Below are 22,078 nucleotides of genomic sequence, written 5' to 3' on the forward strand. Positions count from 1 at the left end.
ACAAAGAAAGAGCAATGAGTAAAGGGATGATTAAAAAATGTAAACAAACAATAAGAAAGGATAGCAGAGTAGTATGTTTCTTGTTCCAACTTTAAGCATCTTGATCAGGGAAAGAATTGCAAAAAAATGCAGCAGGCAAAAACATTTACCCAGAAGGAGAGAAGTTGGTTCATTAAGTAGAGTGAAAAGTTGGGAGAGGATATAACCCTACCCAATGTTGATCCAAAAAAGTATATCAGAGGATCTCAGGACATGTCAGGCTATTGCAACCTGCAATTAGTTTTGAAGACTAGGGTATGCACAGGTAACCAGAATGGGACGCTAGAAAAATATACGCCTCAAGTAAGATCCTAATGGTTACTCCCGGACTGCCCCCTTTGCTACGTACTGCCTTGTTATGCTGGAGGAAAGCCCTCTCTTATACATCTGCAGTGCCACCCTACGTGGCGAATTTTCCTTTATTAGGCATCCCTACACCACAGGGTAGACTCTTGTGGTATAAACTTCGCCATTGGATAGATAGCGGGATAGAGGAGGTAGGAGCCTTTTTCGGCGATGAGACCTTGCTCAATCACAAATCCTTCATGCAGATCACAGGCGCTCCCCCACGACTGTACCTATTGCAATTCCACAGTAACACATTATATTAGGAATACATGGTCACCACAAAGGCTCAAACCTACAAAGCTCGAACTTGTACACTTATTATTTTATATGGGAACAGGTGGGCACCTTGTGCGCTGGCTATATACCGGAATTAGGGAACACGCAGCAACCTCACTCATGACCCTCAGAACACGTTGGGCACAAGACTCCAACACTGAACTGACAGATAAGGCATGGCAGCTTATACTAGAGCGTCCTAAAAGAGTTTCACGTAATGCCAGGTTAAAATTTATCCAGGCAATGGTGCTCCATAGAGCATATCTCACTCCCAAGAAGATACATTGTATGTTCCTGGATTACCCCCATTTCTGCCCTCGCTGTAGAGGGCATGAAGCGGATTTTATACACATGATGTGGTCTTGCCCACGACTGCAATGCTACTGACCCGAAGTTTGTCAAGTGCTCAATACTGTGACACAGCTGCAGGTTCCGGTCGAAGCCTTACCTTGCCTGGTGGGATTACGTAAAAGGTCAGGAAAACAGAAAGTTAAGTTCAAATTTCTGAACCTTGCTCTCATTTTGGCGATCAGGGTCATAACGATGAGGTGGAAGTCCCCTAGGTCTCCTATGGTGACTACATGGCAGCCAGATCTTGTGCAGTGGGGCCGAGCGGAGGGAGCGGCCCTCAGGAGGGAGGAGGAGAGAGGTCACTGAAAACAACCCATAGCGTTTGAGTGGGAAGCCATGTTGCTGGAATAGAAGGGTTCGACTTGGTCCCATCTCAGGTGGCGGGGTCTCAATAACATGCACGACCTGGAGGGTCCTATCTAGAGGTGGGTCCCCGCCAGCACAAAGTGGTGCGAGATATCTGCGACCATGCCCTACAAACTGACAGCCTCTAGTGCCTACCCAGGGGCAGCTAAACCACAGACAGCAGATCGACCAGGAGTGGGGGGGGGACGGGTGGGGGGATTGTTTGGGTGGTAGTTTATCAAGTTTCACGACGGTAATTGTTCTCTTTTATTTGAATTGCGCTGAATCACCTCCTCAATGATAAGCCAACATATGTCTAGGAAGATTAGTCTACCCTGTAATAAGATTTTTTGTAATATATATGGGATGTAGATATCCAACGTATGCAAGGAGGGGAAAAAATCATAAAAGACTGTTGTGATTGTATATATCTGTTAAATGTCATGATTGCATTTGCAGTCGATAATAAAGAGATTTACAAAAAAAGAACAAAAAAAAGTAAGATCCTAATGGTGAAGGGACAGTTTTTATGGCGATTGATAATGGAGTACTGGCTAGAAAATGCTCCAGAAGTGTTTAATCATGCAATAGGTCAGTTAAACAGCTCTGTGCATCACATCAACTTAAAGGCAGTTGTAAAATAAAAAGTTCACAAGAAGTGGAATATTTATACATGATGCCACAATGAAATTGTAAATGTAAGAAGAAGTTGATGCAAGAAGTTATGAATGAGACAGAGTTTCAGCTCGGATGTTCCCTTTGATTATTGCCTGCAATGCCACTGGTACAGTCTTACTGCAATGACTTGCAGAATTGTAATTTAAGTATTTTGGTCAATAGGTACCCATTCCTAAATGAAGGAAATTATGGAGTCAGTAAAAGGACCATATGTTTAATAACAAAGACTAACAAAAGTCCTGTATAGTAGTTTGCATGGTTATTACGTTATGGATATTTTCAAATTAAAAAAAAAAAATGCAATTTGGCATCTGCAGCACAGGCATTTTAAGTCTAATGATATTATTTAGTGTTCTAAATTAATGGACGTTGGTAGACCCTAAGAAGTGATGTTTTATAACATCATCAGTTAAATATTTGAGACAGGAGATTAGAAAAGATGACGACCCAAAGAAAAGTTGGTATAGTTAATTAAAATTGTGGCAATTCGTAAATCAAAGTGTTAAGGTAACTTTTGGGGATAGTAAAGTTGTCTTTAAAGAATGGGACTGACTTAGCAGGGAAAACAATTAAAGAGGAAGATAAGCAGGACATTACCTAATTATTGGATCAGTAACGGAAGAACTGCTGATTAATGGCGGTTCTCCTGTTCCACAAACCCAAAATGTTTGAGTCACAACGACCATGGAAAAGTGTGGCTCAATGGTTAGAGCGGCAGACCCTGATGCAGAGGACTGGCCCGGGACCAGGGTTCAATTCCCGCCTCGGGGGCTCTTGGGCTCAATTTCCCCGGACCTGATAATTCTCGCCTCGGTGCCTATTCTAATCATGGGTCCCACTCTGCAACTCTGGGCAATAGCTTGCTTAATCTCCACAACGGCCCCAACAACGCTAGGATGCCTGGCTTCACCTTGGGGGTGCCCAGGAGTGGGCACTTCACAGGGAAAGGCCAGGAAGGGTTCCACAGCGGTATTCGAACAAGCGCCGAGATGCCTCTTGGTGATTCCAGCGCTATACAAGTACCATTACATTACATTACATTTACCATATAGCAATTTGTAAAGCCAAGAGAATGGCAGTGCCGATCAAGAATGAAGATTTAGTCTCAATAATTATTTTATTCTTTTTTTAAGCAGTATTTTTTTTCCCCAAGCAGTCTGAAAACTTGGCAGCTAAGCATTACGTTAACAATAAAACTTTAATGTGCTGTCATACTTTGGCTAAGTCAGTACAATCTGCTAGCGATTATTCTATTAGAAATAAACATTAACATCACTCATTTCCAATAAGACTGGAAGTGACTCCTTTCATTCTGATTTAAAATTAAAAAAAAACATATGTATCAAACAGTAAGGTGGATATAGAAGACAATGGAGCACTCACCCTCATCCCCGCATGCCAGTTTCTTGATTATGCATGGGATCTCTGAGTAGCCGAAGCCCGCCAGCTGCTCCACCTGTTGCATGGTGATTGGGTGTTCCCACATGGCGGTGTTCATGGCGGGACAGAAGAGAAGCGGCTTCTTCATATCCCACGCGCGAACCACACATGTCTGAGGAGGGAAGGAATACGTCTTAGACTGCCTGCACCGTCCTTACACACCTCTGGCTTCTACAGAGGACCTGTTAGCATACCAAGTAATGACACCATTGATTTGTGAGACACTGAAGAAAAAACCACCAGCTAATGGTCTTTTGAGGCCAGGTCGGCAAAGGCGTGCTAATGGTAATGAACATTAATTCCATTTGTACTTGTTACACTCTGAGGATTTATCCACCAGTTGAGGCCTAGTTTAAGAGATACAGAATGGTCTGCGAGACAACACATGCTGGTATAATCAATCATTAGGCTGAGCACAGTGCCTCGTCAAAGGACATGTGCACTGGAGTTGATTACATAAGTGTGGGCTAGTATATCATCCAAAATCCCATAAATTCACTGGAAATAATAACATTAAGTTCCTAGAGGTTTGGATCTTTCATAGTTTCACATGTTTCACTCCTTCCTTGCTATTAAGCTGGGAGTCCAACGGTGATAAAACAATAATATATTAGCAGTACAGTTAAAGTTTCATTAGGACTTTAAGAAAATTGGTGTTTAGTAACATAGGCACATCATTAGCTAAGTCCTGATGTCCAGCCAATTTGGTGAGAGCATACTAAACTACACCGTACCTAGGACTTTCTACTGTACATCAAGTAAAATATTATGACTTTCAGAGCTCTGCTCACAAACCTCAATTCAGACTGAGAGAGAAGCTTGTTTATTTAGACCATGGTCTTTTAAACAATACGAAACAAAACACAATCCGGATCCAAAAAGTACGAACAGACAAAATTCTACTACATCATAAATAGTTAAAATTCAATACATGTTAAAAGAGGGTTAAAAGAGGATAGCACCCTCAAAAACACACAGTTCAATTAACCCATGTTTTACAGAAGTCTCACATCTCTAGTAGAATAAAAGGAAAGATTTAAACTTTATAAAAGGCTTAAAAAGACTTAAAATCAGTGTCCCTCCTTCAATAGCTCCCTTCCAAAATCTTTTATGTCCTTCAGGAATTTACCCAATCCAATTGCAATTTCTAACGAATGCATATCTGTAAGTGCGCATATCGCCTGGGCATGTGATATTATATTATGTGATAGGAATATAGGACGTAATTTTTTTCTTCTTATATCATGTACAAATGTGCAATCAAGCAATATGTGCAATATATCATTTCTTAGGCCACGCCCACAGTTACAATTACCTTCTGGGCCAATCAGTACGGATTTTAATTTTCCGTCTATCTTCCAGGGGTTAACTCCAACCCGGGTCCTTAGTATTTCATGTCTTAACCCTTGATTAGGCAATATATCCAGATACAGGAATCAACCTTCATTTACCTAGGAGTTCTTTAACCACTGGACCGACTATTTCCCCAACATGTAATCTAGGTCCCGTGCCCTTGAGAACGACTGGCCTTGTTCCCTAAGCGTTCTCTTTGTGAAGTCGGCTATCAGGGCGTTCTGGGAGAATCCCACATTAAGGCGCCCTGATACTTTCTGGAGAGTTCTTCTCACATCCTTTGCCCAGCCGAGATTACTTATTTGGATTTCCTCTCCACACCATTGTGAGACCTTAGGTGTCACTCTTGGGTCTTGGCGCTTCCAGAATCTTACCAGGGCCATTTGGGATTGTACACTCCAAGAAGTTAGCCCTAGTTCCATTCTAATTGCTTGAACCATTGTACAATTAGGTAGAGACAATAACATTTTTAAAATGTTTCCCTCTTCCTGATCCCACTCATGTTTACCGCTCAAGTATAACACCTCAGCCCCGTGATGAAGCAAACTTTTAAAATTTATCATGTTTTCAGTTGCTGACTTGAACTCCCATAATTAATAATAATATTAATGAGTGTTGCATGTTTCTGTATTAATTCAACCTAGAATAATGTGCAACTTCATAAACACGTGGGATTAACATTATGAGCTCCTGTTGCATTTGTCAGTACGTTTAAATAATATATTAACTTTGTCTTTTCGTTTTGTCAACATTAACTGTGGCTGATTAAATAATGGCATGTGCTTATTTTTAAATGTGCTTTTGTTTATGTTGTGTCTTTTATGTGACAGAGGTTTGTTCATTTCTTGTGCTTAAAGCTAGGTAACATAAACTAATGGGTTATCATTAGTGAAGGGGTGGGTAACAGAATAATTTTCATTACTCAAATTAATTGATGTCTTATGTTTCCTTGCATACTAGAGTCTCGGTAAAAAGGTCTGTGGCCTGTTCTAAAATGGATGTCCCCGAAGTCCTGTCGTGATGGGCCATGCACAGCAAAGAATGAATAAAAGCGTTTTGTTCATAATCTTCAAAAAACAAATACGTGGAACTGAACTGTGCAGGATGTGCCTAGCATTGTATAACTTTCTTTGCCAAGGACAGGACATAGCGGCGGAAAAGCTTGAGCTGAGGAAGCAACGAACTGTTATTTAATAAAATGTTGCGAAGTTCTTCGGAAGAGCTAGTGTCACACGTAGACAATGGACAAGGCCGCTTTTAAAAAATATGATTTTGAATGAGAAGGCGATGACTTCATGGACTGACGCCTGACAGCCAATCATTTTGCGAGATGGTTTGTTAATTGTATTCTTTTAGCTAGTTTTAGATAGAGAAAAGGTATAAAACTTGGCCCATTGGGAGGAGTTTTGTTGGCTCGTTCCTGTGTTCGTGAGATGCTGACGGACCTTTGCCTCACGTAAGAGAACTTTGAACTTTATATTTTCCCTTTAGGTTTCATTTAGTTGGTCAGGGAAATAGGGTTTAGGGGATGAGACTCAATTTGCTTAAAACACTTCTCGTGTTGATTTGATTTGAACTGATAGTCTAATATGCCTTTCTTAATTAAATGAAGCTTATTAAATGCAAATACAAGAATTCATATTTTGAAAATGCTCTTAACTTGAAAATAAAGTTAATAAAATAGATTTTGAAATTACAAGCTGGTCTTAGTTATTTCGAGTCAAGTTACCATTAGTTGATCCATTGCCTAGGTTTTGACTTAATTAAATGTACATTTATAAGAATGACAAAGATAAACTGCAGTTGTATATAAATATAAATAGCATAAGTAAAGGTTTGTTTAATAAAGGTCACATGATTCAGTTGGTCAATTCATGTCTCAGTCATTTATGGGCCTAGTGTTGAATTTGTGAATAATGGTGAGTATCGCGGTGTAGAGTTGTGCATATGAGACAGAATTTCCTTTGGCCCGCTGGATCACCCGTACAATACTTCGGGGGTGGGGGGGAGGCGGGGGGGTGGGGGATCATTGCTTCGAATGCCTTTATCATTGGTTTGTGTGTCATGTCGCCATATTCTTTATTAAACTTTTTTAACCCACATGCATGGGATCTCTGAGTAGCCGAAGCCCGTCAGCTGCTCCACCTGGCTTCTACAGAGGACCTGTTAGCATACCAAGTAATGAAACCATTGATATGTGAGACACTGAAGAAAAAAACAAACGCTAATGGTCTTTTGAGGCCACGTCGGCAAAGGTGTGCTAATGGTAATGAACATTAATTCCATTTGTACTTGTTACACTCTGAGGATTTATCCACCAGTCGAGGCCTAGTTGAAGAGATACAGAATGGGTCTGCGAGACAACATATGCTGGTATAATCAAGCATTAGGCTGAGCACAGTGCCTCGTCAAAGGACATGTGCACTAGAGTTGATTGCATAAGTGTGGGCTAGTATATCATCCAAAATCCCATAAATTCACTGGAAATAATAACATTAAGTTCCTAGAGGTTTGGATCTTTCATAGTTTCAAGTGTTTCACTCCTTCCATGCTATTAAGCTGGGAGTCCAACGGTGATAAAACAATAATATATTAGCAGTACAGTTAAAGTTTCTTAGGACTTTAAGAAAATTGGTGTTTAGTAACGTAGGCACATCATTAGCTAAGTCCTGATGTCCAGCCAATTTGGTGAGAGCATACTAAACTACACCGTACCTAGGACTTTCTACTGCACATCAAGTGAAATATTATGACTCTCAGAGCTCTGCTCACAAACCTTTTTATCCTCACTTCAGACTGATTTTTGGTAATTTCCACAGGTTTCCCAAGTCTCTTAGAAAGTATCTCTTCAAAAGGCTTCAGTTCCTGGAGTCTGGTTAAGTGGATCTCTAAATTTGTACTCAGTATGACAGAATCGAAGAAAGATTTATGCACACCTTGTGCTTCCTTTGGCGAAAAGAAATTGTTCACTGATTACCCTCATTTGGACTGTATGTACAGTCTCTACTGGAGTAAAAAACTCCAGACTGCAAAATATGTTGCATTTGTGTTACAATGGCCACCAATGACTCAGAGGGATGCTTCCTTGTATCTGCAGATTAAGAAAGTGAAAGAAAACCAGCATCCGGGAATGAGATTTCTCCACAGATAAAAAAGACCTTCACAAAGCATCTGGAAAGAGGCGAGGGAGGCAATATCTGGTAAACAACTGTTCTCTACATCAGGAGAACTACCTAAATAGGTCACTACAAATGATAACATACAGACAGAGGTGCTTCATGCTTCAAAAAGGAAATTGAAATTACCCTTGACAACACCGTCAACAACAGTCTTGGCGACTATTATCTCTATAGATGACTCTAACTAGTCATCTCTGATCATCAGTTTACAGCAAAGCCATTGTCAGCACCTGCACTGCAGACAACAGGACCAACGTCACCAACTTCAGCCATATCTCTGCCTTCCATGAGGATCTTGATAACAATATCGTAAATAATGTTGCTTAAAACAACTTCATCAGTACCACCTAGTTTAACCCCTTGCGTGCTTATGACGGCCCCTGTCCGTCATGCAGCACGGTGGGCGTGTGCTGATGACGGTTGGGGGCCGTCATGAACCCCCCACTCTTTAGAAGTGCCGCACAGGCGCAGAATCGCGGCCGCACGCAAGGGGTTAAAGTCCAACACTGGACCTCTTACAGTTTTACTGCCTTGGATATTGTCTCCAAATATGAGCTCCTTGTCTGTCTAAGAGACTCTTTGATATCAAATGGGAATCTCAGCTACTACCAGTCCAGCTCAACTTCAGATGAAGAACAAGGACGATGATGAGAACAAAGAATAATATGGTCAGGGTAAAGATCATGAGGAACAACACAGAAGGTATTATGGCAGAGGAAGAAGAGCCATGGTTGGATTCAATAATCCCCAATAAGGCCATTTCTACAATGAAAAAATACAGTAGGACTATCAAAGCAATACCTATTGTATTTTTATGAGGTAGGAAAGAATTAAGATGTCTAGTCAAAAATATAGAGGATTGGACACCTGTCTGACTGGTCATTCATGAACAATACAGCTCCCTTAACCCCATCTCCCATTGTATAGATCCCCTTGATAGCGAGGGAAGAAAGATGGACAGCTCTGTAAAAGGGGTACCACAACTAATGGTGACTTCCATGAAAGTAGAAAAAAGCTGTTGCTAATGCAGGACGCTACAGTAGATATATATGGGCGAACATAGGCCCCTACTTGGCTTTCAACCTGAGGACAAGATTCAGGATGTGATGGACATCCTACAAGGAGGGGAGAAGCCATCAACAGTTAGGATTGATAGGGTAATGGCTGTGTCTTCTACTGGTTTTTCAATTGTTCATAAAGAATTCCTAGGGAACTACTTGGTCATAAACATAGCAGACCATCAACCTACAATGAAAGCACTGGACTCAATGTACCACTGTTGATTTATGAAAAGTCAATTTTATGAATACAAAACTATAGTTAAAATAGCTACAAAATTCATTAATTCATGGGGTACGAATATCATTCAACAGTGAACATAAATTAAGTAACATGACGATAAAATACAATATCTGACACAGAGTATTGGGGGACTATGTCACAATGAACATGATGAGGCCATGGATCTCTTAATACAAATGGGGGGGGAAATTGTGTTTCACTGTCCTGTTACTTTATTTAATGAAACAGAGGGGGGAGAGAAAAGAAAGAATGGAGCTCTAGTAACCCAGGAGTCCGACTGGGGTGGATATAATTTGAGGGACCGCACTAATATTACAAAGTGTGCTTCCCCCCAACCCCCGGCTCGTTCACACGAAACACCACGGAAATTTTTTTTTATGTTAGTTTCAAAGCACATCGGGCCCGGGTACCCCGAGCAAGGTTAGGATAGACGAAGGTCGGCTGCCACCCTTTTCCACAGAGCAACGACATGCTCTGCCTCCCCGTCAGCTGTAGGCTCGCAAACCACGGGTCTCCTACCCGGTATAAGTCTACTATTGTACCTTCCATTGCGTCTGGTTATCAGATTTAATCACTAGTGCCATCTGACCCGTTAGGGGCAAAATAGGCACGAAACATGTTGTCCCACCACACCACGACAGCCCTGTAGGAACATTATATCCATTTAGGGCTAAGACAATTTTTAATTAAGCCTGAGCTACCACAGTAATAAAAACATATAAGAATAGGACAGCTCTAGACTTATTTTAACCCACCTTCCTGTGCACTACCCATCCCTCACACCTGCATGCACCCTACGGCTTCTTTACAAGATCTCTGCCAAAGAGCCCAGTTTACGGGGGCCAGTCGGGCATTGCAGCGCCGACCCGTCGAGAAGCTTGGCCCACTGATGAAGCATGAAATCCTTCAGGGTGGGTGAGGGCATCACGAAGAAAACCTCCCTTTCCCGTCCCTCTCACTAGGAACTGCACACCTCTTTGATACACAGTTATATTTGGAGCTTGTGTGCTGGACCTGTTTAAATACAGCTCCTAGTCCCCCATTGTTTTTGATAAATTTCTAAAGAAATATGCCATGCCATCTATGGATACTTCTGCAGAACAGGACTAGGGTCAGAGCGCTTCCAGACAGCGCAGCAGAAGTACAAGTGCATCAGACTCTCCAGGAGTTTCTGGTGGAGAGTCCAACTGATGATTTCATACAGATTGAGACCCCAGATTTTGGTTTATAATTTAGATATGCAAATTGAGAGGTATATAACGCGCTTAATAAAATACCAGTTACTTACTTTCGGTAACACACTTTCCTGTTGAAACATTATTTAGCCACAGATTCATCACCTGAATAATACCCAGGCCTCAGACTGGATCCAAAAACTTTTCTGCAGTACTTCTGCGGACCGGTAGGTTGTGCTGCATAGTACTGAACCACCTCCATTCTGCTCTGGAAATTATGCCGGGAGCCTATATAGGTGCCACTTCTGCAGGCTGCTGTCAACTGCTTTCAAGACTGTTCTCGCCCCTTGACACAGAGCTCCAGAAGCAAACTGGTAGACCAGTGTGTAGATTCTTAGACTTGGGATCTTTATGGATAGAGTCCAATCATAGAAAAAGGAGGATGGGAGGGTCAGTGAGGAATCTGTGGTTAGACAGAGTCTCTATCAGAAAGACATTACCAGTGGAAAGTAACTTGTTCTTCCGATAGAGACTTCTAGCCGCAGGTTCCACAACATTTGAATAGATACCAAAGCTGTACCTAATTGGAAGTGGACTGTGAATGGACTCAGACCAGAAAGTCCTGTAGAGTCCAGTGAGCAAAATGCCCTTCTTGGCAGAACTGACTGTCCAGACAATAGTGCTTCATGAACGTATGGAGGGATGACCGCGTAGCCGCCTGGCAAATGTCTAGGACAGGGACCCCGTCTGCTAAGGCAGTGGAAGCAGCTTTGACCCTGGTAGAATGAGCACTCAGTCCTTACATACACTGATTTTAGCCAATGCATAGCATATTTTAATGCAGAACATAATCCAGCGGGAGATGGTTCTCTTCTGCGTAGCCTTGTCTTTCTTTGTTCCAGCAACCCCACAAAGAGCTGGTGGTCTTATGTTGGATCTATGTAAAAGCTCAGTGCTCTTTTGTGGTCCAAAAAATGGAGTCTTACTCCTCCTTAGAAGGGAGAGGAGGAGCACATAATAGTGGCAGGGGGATGGTTTGACCGGCGTGGAACAAAGTCACATTTGTTGGCAAAAAGAATGCCAGAGTCCGCAGACCAGCTTGTCTGGGAAGAAGGTGGTATCTGGCGGGTTGATACAGAGAGCTTGAAGTTCACTCACGCATTGCTGATGTTATGGTGATGAGGAACACTGTCTTGAGGGTGAGAAGCTCCAAGGGACAGCTGTGAAGTGTCTCAAATGGAGGCACTTCAGAAAGATGAGGACCAAGTTATGGCCGCACTGTTGTATGATGAAGAAAAAGGGATGGAAACAAATGTAACCCTTTCAAAATCTCATAAAACAGGAGACTTGGACAAAGAGGGCTGATTTTACAACTGCAGAAAATCAAAAAGAGCCAAAAGATACCCTTTAACTGGGCCTCAGCCTAGGATATCGAGGGCTAAGGACAAAACAAACAACGCATCAGATGACTTAGCCTTAAGAAGGTCGGAGGAGTCGAGCGCGCCCAAGATGGCCACGTAGGGTAGTAGCTCCGCCGTGACAGAATCCTCGCCCCCATATCCTGATACGCTCCTGATGCGCTGACCCTAGTAGCAGGCAGCGGAACTCCTGAGGTGCCCACCGGCCCGACTCACTGTGAGATCGGGGACGGGAGCTAGAGGCAATAAGATTTGGGGCCTCCGCCTCGGTGGGGCCTGGGGTTATGGTTGAGGCTGCAGCCGGCGCGAATTGATAAACAGCCGCGGTAGGACCCGGAAGGCTCCGTGACTTTCTAAGTGGGCCCTGAAATAGTTAAGCAGAGCCGCAGTGGGGGTCCTCTCACTAGGAACTGCACACCTCTTTGATACACAGTTATATTTGGAGCTTGTGTGCTGGACCTGTTTAAATACAGCTCCTAGTCCCCCATTGTTTTTGATAAATTTCTAAAAAAATATGCCATGCCATCTATGGATACTTCTGCAGAACAGGACTAGGGTCAGAGCGCTTCCAGACAGCGCAGCAGAAGTACAAGTGCATCAGACTCTCCAGGAGTTTCTGGTGGAGAGTCCAACTGATGATTTCATACAGATTGAGACCCCAGATTTTGGTTTATAATTTAGATATGCAAATTGAGAGGTATATAACGCGCTTAATAAAATACCAGTTACTTACTTTCGGTAACACACTTTCCTGTTGAAACATTATTTAGCCACAGATTCATCACCTGAATAATACCCAGGCCTCAGACTGGATCCAAAAACTTTTCTGCAGTACTTCTGCGGACCGGTAGGTTGTGCTGCATAGTACTGAACCACCTCCATTCTGCTCTGGAAATTATGCCGGGAGCCTATATAGGTGCCACTTCTGCAGGCTGCTGTCAACTGCTTTCAAGACTGTTCTCGCCCCTTGACACAGAGCTCCAGAAGCAAACTGGTAGACCAGTGTGTAGATTCTTAGACTTGGGATCTTTATGGATAGAGTCCAATCATAGAAAAAGGAGGATGGGAGGGTCAGTGAGGAATCTGTGGTTAGACAGAGTCTCTATCATGAACGTATGGAGGGATGACCGCGTAGCCGCCTGGCAAATGTCTAGGACAGGGACCCCGTCTGCTAAGGCAGTGGAAGCAGCTTTGACCCTGGTAGAATGAGCACTCAGTCCTTACATACACTGATTTTAGCCAATGCATAGCATATTTTAATGCAGAACATAATCCAGCGGGAGATGGTTCTCTTCTGCGTAGCCTTGTCTTTCTTTGTTCCAGCAACCCCACAAAGAGCTGGTGGTCTTATGTTGGATCTATGTAAAAGCTCAGTGCTCTTTTGTGGTCCAAAAAATGGAGTCTTACTCCTCCTTAGAAGGGAGAGGAGGAGCACATATTAGTGGCAGGGAGATGGTTTGACCGGCGTGGAACAAAGTCACATTTGTTGGCAAAAAGGATGCCAGAGTCCGCAGACCAGCTTGTCTGGGAAGAAGGTGGTATCTGGCGGGTTGATACAGAGAGCTTGAAGTTCACTCACGCATTGCTGATGTTATGGTGATGAGGAACACTGTCTTGAGGGTGAGAAGCTCCAAGGGACAGCTGTGAAGTGTCTCAAATGGAGGCACTTCAGAAAGGTGAGGACCAAGTTATGGCCGCACTGTTGTATGATGAAGAAAAAGGGATGGAAACAAATGTAACCCTTTCAAAATCTCATAAAACAGGAGACTTGGACAAAGAGGGCTGATTTTACAACTGCAGAAAATCAAAAAGAGCCAAAAGATACCCTTTAACTGGGCCTCAGCCTAGGATATCGAGGGCTAAGGACAAAACAAACAACGCATCAGATGACTTAGCCTTAAGAAGGTCGGAGGAGTCGAGCGCGCCCAAGATGGCCACGTAGGGTAGTAGCTCCACCGTGACAGAATCCTCGCCCCCATATCCTGATACGCTCCTGATGCGCTGACCCTAGTAGCAGGCAGCGGAACTCCTGAGGTGCCCACCGGCCCGACTCACTGTGAGATCGGGGACGGGAGCTAGAGGCAATAAGATTTGGGGCCTCCGCCTCGGTGGGGCCTGGGGTTATGGTTGAGGCTGCAGCCGGCGCGAATTGATAAACAGCCGCGGCAGGACCCGGAAGGCTCCGTGACTTTCTAAGTGGGCCCTGAAATAGTTAAGCAGAGCCGCAGTGGGGGTCCGGAGAGCCTGCCTGGCAGTGGCTACTGGTGGAGGATAGAAGGTGGGCCCTGAGAGCGCTGTGAAGCCCCTGCCTCTGCATCCTGCGCCGATTCTATGGCACTGGCCCTGTGAGCGGGCAGCGTTGCCCCTGGATGTAGCTCTGGTCCCGCTGTGGGATCGGGGACTGGAGTGAAGAGCTGTAGGGGACGGGCCACCAAGGCCTTGGAGAATCTGGGACTGAATTGAAAGCACTGCCGGCCGCGGTGTGAACGGCGGTAGCGGCAAAATCCGAGGGCAACCAGCGGACTCTGTAGACTTGGAGGTGAGCCCGTAATCAAAGGTGGAGAGTTGGCTGCGGTCCTGACGGCGTGCCCGACGGTGCCCACCTGCGAAGAGGCGGCGGAGCAACCCATGAACACTGTGGAACCGGTGAGCCGCCGAACTCGGTTGGTGGCGGGGGCGAGACGGCCTTGGGTGTGGGGGAGTAGGCCCGTGGGCGGGTGGACAGCTACACACCTTGGACAAGTCTTCGGTGGCAGATTGTAGTCAAGAGCTGAAGCGGTAAATGACTGGGTGATATCTCCGGTTACGGGAGACTCGAGGCGCAACTGTAGCGGCACCCATGTTCCGGAATAGATCGCACCTGTGGTTGGACCCGGGTGATGGTGAGTGGCCGTGGTGCAGGAGCGGGACCACCTTGTTGCACTGGAGAGAGGAGTGGGGCACCAGCCTTCAAATCCTGACAAGGCTGGGGTCGACCAGAGTGCGGGCCCAGCAGTAGTGCAAAGGACAGTCACAAAGTTGTCTCCTTTTGGGAATTGATCCTCTTCGCGGTTCGGATCAGCAAAACCGGGATTGCTGGCACGAGTGGAAGCCCTGGTGTGGATCAAAGATGGCAACTAAACCTGAAAGCGAGAAGCCGCAATATCGGTCTACTAAAGGACCCCCTTACGTCCAGGCCAATAAACTGGACCGGTACAGGCTGCCCAGGGGCTCCCCATCTGATTCAAGGAAGTGGCAGGACCCGTGAAGAGATTCAACTGATGCCCTGCCAGAGCCTACCTTGCTGGATGTGATGGCGGCCATAGAGGGGGTGAAAACGTCTATAGGGCAGAAAATAGAATCGCTGGATCAAAAACTGGATGCGGTGACCATTGAGGTCAACCTTCTCCGTGCCGATCTCACCAAAACCAGTGAAAAGGTCAAGTCCCTAGACATTAAAACTGCTAGCTTAATAGATGATGTGGGGTTGCTACAGCAGGAGGTGCCGGATCTTCAACGGGCTGGGGATCTTACGAGCCGGAAACTGGATGACTACAAAGTGAGGGCCAGGAGATGCAACGTCCGAATTGTTGGTGTACCGGAGAAGGCAGAGGGCCCAGCACCGGATTTGTTTGTGGAGACCCTTGTTCTCAAGCACCTTCAGCCCAAAGACTTGAGTAATTTCTTTACTATCGAACGGGCACACACTGGGTGGGAGACCAAGGCCTGGGGCTCCCCCCCCGGCCGATGATCGCCAAGGTGCTCAATTTCAGAGATCGAGACGCTATCCTGCAAGCCTCCAGGTTGGGAGGCCCTTTGAGATTTGAGAACACCAGCCTCTCCTTTTTCCCGGATTTCACGCAGGCGGTCCAGAAACAGCGCCAGGAATTCCTGGGGATCAAGAAAAAGCTCAGAGACAGGGGCCTGAAATATGCCATGTTGTTTCCGGCCCGGCTGAGGATTGAGGCCAACGGTAAAACCTGTTTTGGAGACACAGCCCCAGCCAGGGGCTAAGAGACCTGAAAATGAGGAGGGGGAGAACAGGACCAGGAGTAGTAAGAGACGCTTGGGTCTGTGGGTGGGATGGCACAGTGTCTTTTTTAGGCAGTGATCCGAATTAGGTGCAGAAATAGATGCTATGGGGTTAATGGGGGGGTCTATTGGAGCTGCCTTACTCCTCATTTCTACCTTTAGATAGTTGGTTAGTTAGATTATGGGGCGACAGGCGCACTGCGAGTTGGGGATAGGTGGAAGCCGAGCGCAGAGGTGCAGGGTGGGGGGAGAGGGGTTGGGTGTATGTGGAGTTTTTGATTTTTTAATTGTGTGTTGTTGCTTTTCTTTTTTCTTTTTTGTTGTTGATGGCATCATTGGATTATGTTTGACTAGCATCCGACGGACAGACGATTTTTGCACCCGTTTCATGTATGATGGTGGGGGGTAGGGAATTGAAGGTTTTGAGTTGGAATGTAAATGGGTTGGGGGACAAAATTAAACGTAGTGTGGTTCTTCAGTATCTTAAACGTCATGCGCCGGATGTGGTCTAGCTTCAAGAAACACATTTAGTGGGAAATTCTTGTAAGGCTATGCATAGAATGGGGTACAAATAATTCTGTGTACAAATTGGTGGCCCATGCGGGATTCACATCTGGGTCCAGGGGGGTGGGTATCCTGGTTCGAAAGGCGCTCCCATTGGTGATTGACTTTACCTTAGAGGACGACATGGGCAGATATGCTGAGGTGACGGGTCGTTGGGAGGGGCATGTCCTTACCCTCTTGTCGGCGTATGTCCCCCCGGGAATGTAAGCCACTACTTTCGTTGATCTGGGAAAGCTCCTATTGGAGCTGCTGATAGGGCTATTGATGTTGGGGGGAGACTTCAACGCAGTAGTTTCTGGAGTCATGGATAGACATCCCCAGCGAGATATGGCTGCCCGATTTTCTCAGTGAAATGGGTTTAGTGGAAATGCTGGAGATTGCTCCACCCAGACCAGAGGCAATACACTTTTCACTCTGGTGCCCACGGCAGTCTATCCCGCTTAGATTATCGTTTGGCACCTGCGGCCCATGCATCTTATATAACTGAAGCTGTTCATCTGGCCAGGGGTATCTCTGACCATTCCCCGCTCTGGTTTCGGTTTTATGTCACTTTGGGAATTGCGGGTAGGATATCCCCTGTCAACCCCTGGTGTATGCGTAACCCCAAACTTCGTAAGGACCTCATTAAGGCTCAGACCACTATTTTCTGGAGAATGAAGGATCGGTGTACTCATCTGTGTCTCTATGGGAAGCCTTTAAAATGGTCATTAGGGGTCAGGGTCTCTCATTGATAGCTGGAACGAAAAAGGAAAGGAATAAGGATGTTGTTGAAGCGGAGACTGAGATTGGTTGCGTGGAAGGAGAACTGGAGCGGGAGGTAACTCGGGCTAAATTGCATATTCTGAACCTTAAGCAGCATGATTATAGATCTCTGGTCACTGATAATGCCAAGGCTCTCGGCAGAGAGCAGCAGGGTAGGCTTTACGATCTAGGGGATAAAGCAGGGAAACTTATTGCATGGTTGGATAGAAAGGACAGGGCGGAGCATGTTGTCCCAGAACTTGTAACAGCCGAGGGAGAGTTGCTTACTGATCCCCAGAGTATTGTCGATAGCTTTGTGACATATTTTCAAACTGTGTATACCTCAGTCTCGTATCGCCCGCAAGAGGACTCCCATTTGCTGCTTCGGGACATACAACTCCTGTGTTTGTCCAATGAAGACCGTGAATATATGGATAGTGCCCTGACAACTGACGAAATAGCTCAAGCTATTCGATCCTTGAACTCAGGTAAGGCACTAGGACCCAATGGGCTCCCAATTGAACTATATAAGCTTAGGCCGGATAGGCTCACTCCTCGCCTTAAAGATATGTTTGTTGAGGCTCGGGAGAAGGGGATACTGCCTTATGATCAGAGAGTTGCGTCGGTGGGGTAATCCATAAGGAAGGTAAACCAAAGACAAATTGCGCCTCTTATAGGCCTATTTCCTTATTGAACGCGGAGCCCAAAATACTCGCCAAGCTTCTCTCTAATAGGCTGGTTAAAGTGATAAGTGAACTGATACATCCGGATCAATCGGGCTTTATTCCCCAAAGAAATATGGCCCTGAATTTACGTAGGTTACATTGGGTGATAGCAATTAGCCATAATCGCTTCACTTGATGCAACAATGTCGTTTGATACCGTAGAATGGCCCTATTTGTGGGTGGTCCAGGCTAAATTTGGATTTGGCCCGACTTTTTTCGCTAGGTGCGTTTACTGTACACTGAGCCGCTCGCTCAGATACTGGTTAATAATCGTGTCTCAGCGTCCTTTCTTCTAGGACGGGGCACTCGGCAGGGCTGACCCCTCTCTACCCTTCTTTTCTCGTTGGCCCTGGAACCCCTGGCGGCTTGGATTGGCTGGGAGCCATCTATTCGAGGCATTCGGTGGTCCCCTGATTGGGAGGACCGGACTTCCTTGTATGCGGATGATATTCTACTTTATCTGACTTCCCCTAGGAAGTCCTTCATTGTTGTGTGTGATGTTTTGGCCTCCTTCGGTAGGAACTCCGGGCTTTATATCAACTGGGGGAAATCTCTCTTGTTTGTTCTTAAGGGTGAAACCCTGGTCCCTCCGCGAAATTGTCCTATTCAAATTAACACAGGCGGGTTCATATCTAGGGATTTTTATTTCTCTGGACCCGGCGATCCGGTATGCTAAGAATCTCCTTCCCCCTTTGCAGAGGCTTAGGAGCGACACTGCCAATTGGAGGAAACTTCCCCTCTCGTTGTTGGGTCGAGCGGCTCTCTTTAAAATGATGCCTCTCCCTCGTTTCCTTTACGCCCTTCAGAATACTTTGGATGTAGTGCCGGCTGGTTATTTCCGTGAGGTGGAAGGGTTGCAGCGTAGTTTGTTGTGGGTGGGCAGACCCCGTATTGCTTTAGCTAAACTGACGCTTCCATAGTATGACGGAGGAGTTGCCCTCCCAGACATCAAACGATATTACTGGGCTTCCCAGCTGGCTGCAATCGACCAGGGGACATATGGATCAATGGCAGATCCCGGATATGCGATGAATAGGTGGCTCCTCCCCGGAGGTAGTTACAACAGGGCACTGTATTCTAAGTCAACGAAGCTGAACTTGACAGGCCCAACTAAGCATGCAGTGCGGATCTGGCATGATGCCACAAGTTCTTTGGGATGGAGAGATAGGCTGATGCTAGCTACCCTGAGTCGGAACGTCTAGGGAAGCATTGGAATACGAGAGGATTTGATAAGTGGGATCTTATAGGGATCTCGACCATTAAAGATATCTGGGGCAAGGGGAAGATCAAGTCATCTGAAGAAATGCGGGTCGAGCTCGGGCTGATGGGAGCCGAGTACTTTCGCTATGCACAAATCCGCCATGCATTGCAAGCAGCCCTGCCTGAGGATGGGGACCTACCTGAGGCCTCACCTCTTGAGGATAGAATATTAGACGGGCATCTCCCAGAAAAAAAAACATCTCCCTGATCTATAAGCAATTAATTATTCATAGGGCGGAGCTACTTAGGGAACTGAGGGATAAATGGACGCAAGATGGCATAGAATTGGATGATGAGGATTGGCAATCGGCTGTGTCCTCTCCAAAAGTGGTCGCGATCCAAGCGCGATTGCGGCTTGTTCAGTTAAAAATACTACACAGTGTTTATGTCACAGGCCCCGCCTTGTCTGGATGGGGTTATCGGATGTAGGATGGACCACACTAGGTTTCATGATAGCAAAAAGGAACATTGCTCAGCAATGGGGATCAGAGAGGCATCCTACCCTTGAGAATTGGAAAAATTATCTGGATTTGTGTATGTTTCGGGAGAAGACTATGTACATAGCGAGAGGCCGGCCTCGAAAATGAGCATCAGTTTGGGGACTTTGGAATAAATAAAGGGGAGAGATATGTGTGCCACCTAGAAATTCTATGTTTGATGTATCCCCATCCCCTTAAGTTCTTTGACAAGTATGTACCTTGATCCCCTCCTCCCCCCCCGGAGATGGTATATGTTACTATGATGTGATTCTTCTGTACTGTCTTCTTTCTTTTTTGAAGCCTTATTTTAATAAACAGAATTGTAAAAAAAAAAAAAAGGTCAGTCTCCTGAAACCCACACCAAGCCACAAATCTGTCCCAATGACAAGTGCATACAATTTTAGTCAAGGGATGCCTTGCTGCCAAGATGACATTAACCGCCGCCTGAGGAAGGTCAAAGATCTTCGGCTGTTGCCGCCAAATCTCCATGCATGAAGGTGGAGATTGTGAAGGCCAAGGTGCAGAACTATGCCCTGCTGCAGTAATAGCAGATCCTCTTAGAGGGACAGATGCTCCATTCTTCGTGCCCAATCCAACGCTACTAGGATTACTTGGGCCCAATGTGTCCTAATCTTCTTGAGAATGGAATGGAACGGAATGGAATCAGTGGAAAGGTATACAGCAGTCCTGAGATCTACCCTAGGCAGAACGCTTCATCTAACAAGAGAAGCCTTGGAATCTCCAGTGTTCAGAGGGGTGATATTGCGCTCTCAGGGGTGACAAATAGATAGAGACAAGATCTCACACATTTGCGGAAGAGACCTTGCAGCATCTTCGGGTGTAACAGCCATTCGTGATCTGCTAGGTGTTGATGGTTGATCTTGACCTTCCTGATATTCAAAGATTCTACTAGGTGGTTCACCACCAGGACAATTCCTTGGTGCTTCAGCTAGTTTCAGAGGTACAAGATCTACTGGCATAGGTACATGACCCCACAGACCCTGTTCACTGAAGTGCCTCATTGCAGTGGTGTTGTCTCTGACCACCTGTACAAACCTCCCTTTGATGGACTGAAGGAAGGCTTTCGACGACAAACGGATGGCCCTAGATCCAGAAGGTTTATGTGGAGCCGGGTCTCTGCCGGAGACCATAGGTCTCTGATCTCCAACTTTCTCATAGATTTACACCCCAGCCCGAAGAGATGCATTGATTTACCACTGTCAGCTCTGGTGGGGAAGGGAGAGTGGTCTGTGGATGACAGAATCACAGTTTAATAACCACCAATGTAGATCTTTTAGTCTCCTCTGAAATATCAACATAGTCAGAGAGGTCCACTTCATGTTGAACCCATTGAAACTTCAGATCTCATTGCAGAGCCTGCATATGCCATGTGGTGTGTTCGACCAGCAGGATGCAGGTGGCCATCATCAGTCGTAGCAGCCTCAAAGTCGACATCACTGAAATCCAGGACTTAAGCTGAAAGATCGGGATCATAGATTAAATATCTTGAATTTTATTTCTAGGGGGAGAGGCACCTTAATTGAACTGTGAACAGAATGGCTCAGATGAAGGAGAGTTTCTGATATGGAGTTAGGATTTATACTGAACCCCAAAGATGACAGGAGGTTTGTAAATTGTAAATTGATACTTGTATAGCGCACTACTCACCCGCAAGGGTCTCAAGGCGCTTGTACGAATACCACTGTGGGACCCATCCTGGCTTTCCCTGTGAGGCGTCCACTCCTGGGCACCCCCAAGGTGGAGGCCAGGCATCCTTAGCGCTGTGGGGGCCGTTGTGGAGATTAAGCAAGCTATTGCCCAGAGTTGCAGAGTGGGACTCCATGATTGGAATAGGCACAGAGGCGAGAATTATCAGGTCCGTGGAATTTTGAGCCCAAGACCCGCCGAGGCGGGGAATTGAACCCTGGTCCCGGGCTAGACCTCTGCATCAGGGTCTGCCGCTCTAACCATTGAGCTACACTTCTCCACCCATGATTCTATAGATGGCTGACGACCATCTGGGGCTAGTCCGCCTTAAACAGTCAGTCATCGTATTAGAGAAAGACTTACACCCCTGATCCCCGAAGATGTGTTGCCACCACTGCTGACACTTTCGCAAACATCTGAAGTGTACAGGGGAGACTAAAAGAGAGCACAACAAACTGTAAATGCTCCTATCTCACAAAAAAATTCAGGTAATGCTGGTGGGCCAGCAGGACTAGTTTATGGAAATAGGCGACCTAAAGGTACAATGCAGCCATCTAGGGTCTAGGACATACAAGATTTTGGCCAATGTGAGCATCTTGTATTTTTCTCTTCAGACAAAGGCATTGAGAGGGTGTGGTTCCAAAATAGGCCAGATGTCTCCGTCATTATTGAGCACCAGACAGTAGC

General features: G+C 45.6%; 1 protein-coding gene across 3 annotated transcripts in view; it reads right to left on the reverse strand.

Moving 5' to 3' along the window:
* The window catches only part of PPCDC (phosphopantothenoylcysteine decarboxylase), a 532,546-nt gene that overhangs the window by 40,428 nt on the left and 470,040 nt on the right, over nucleotides 1-22,078 (reverse strand). For all 3 annotated transcript variants that reach the window (XM_086959324.1, XM_086959322.1, XM_086959323.1), the window contains exon 5: nucleotides 3,421-3,589. In XM_086959324.1, the coding sequence (XP_086815450.1) occupies nucleotides 3,421-3,589 (169 nt within the window). The remainder of the gene's footprint in view (nucleotides 1-3,420; nucleotides 3,590-22,078) is intronic.

Source organism: Lissotriton vulgaris, chromosome 2_2 (genome assembly GCF_964263255.1).
Source record: "Lissotriton vulgaris chromosome 2_2, aLisVul1.2, whole genome shotgun sequence".
In the NCBI taxonomy this organism is placed as follows: Eukaryota; Metazoa; Chordata; class Amphibia; order Caudata; family Salamandridae; genus Lissotriton; species Lissotriton vulgaris.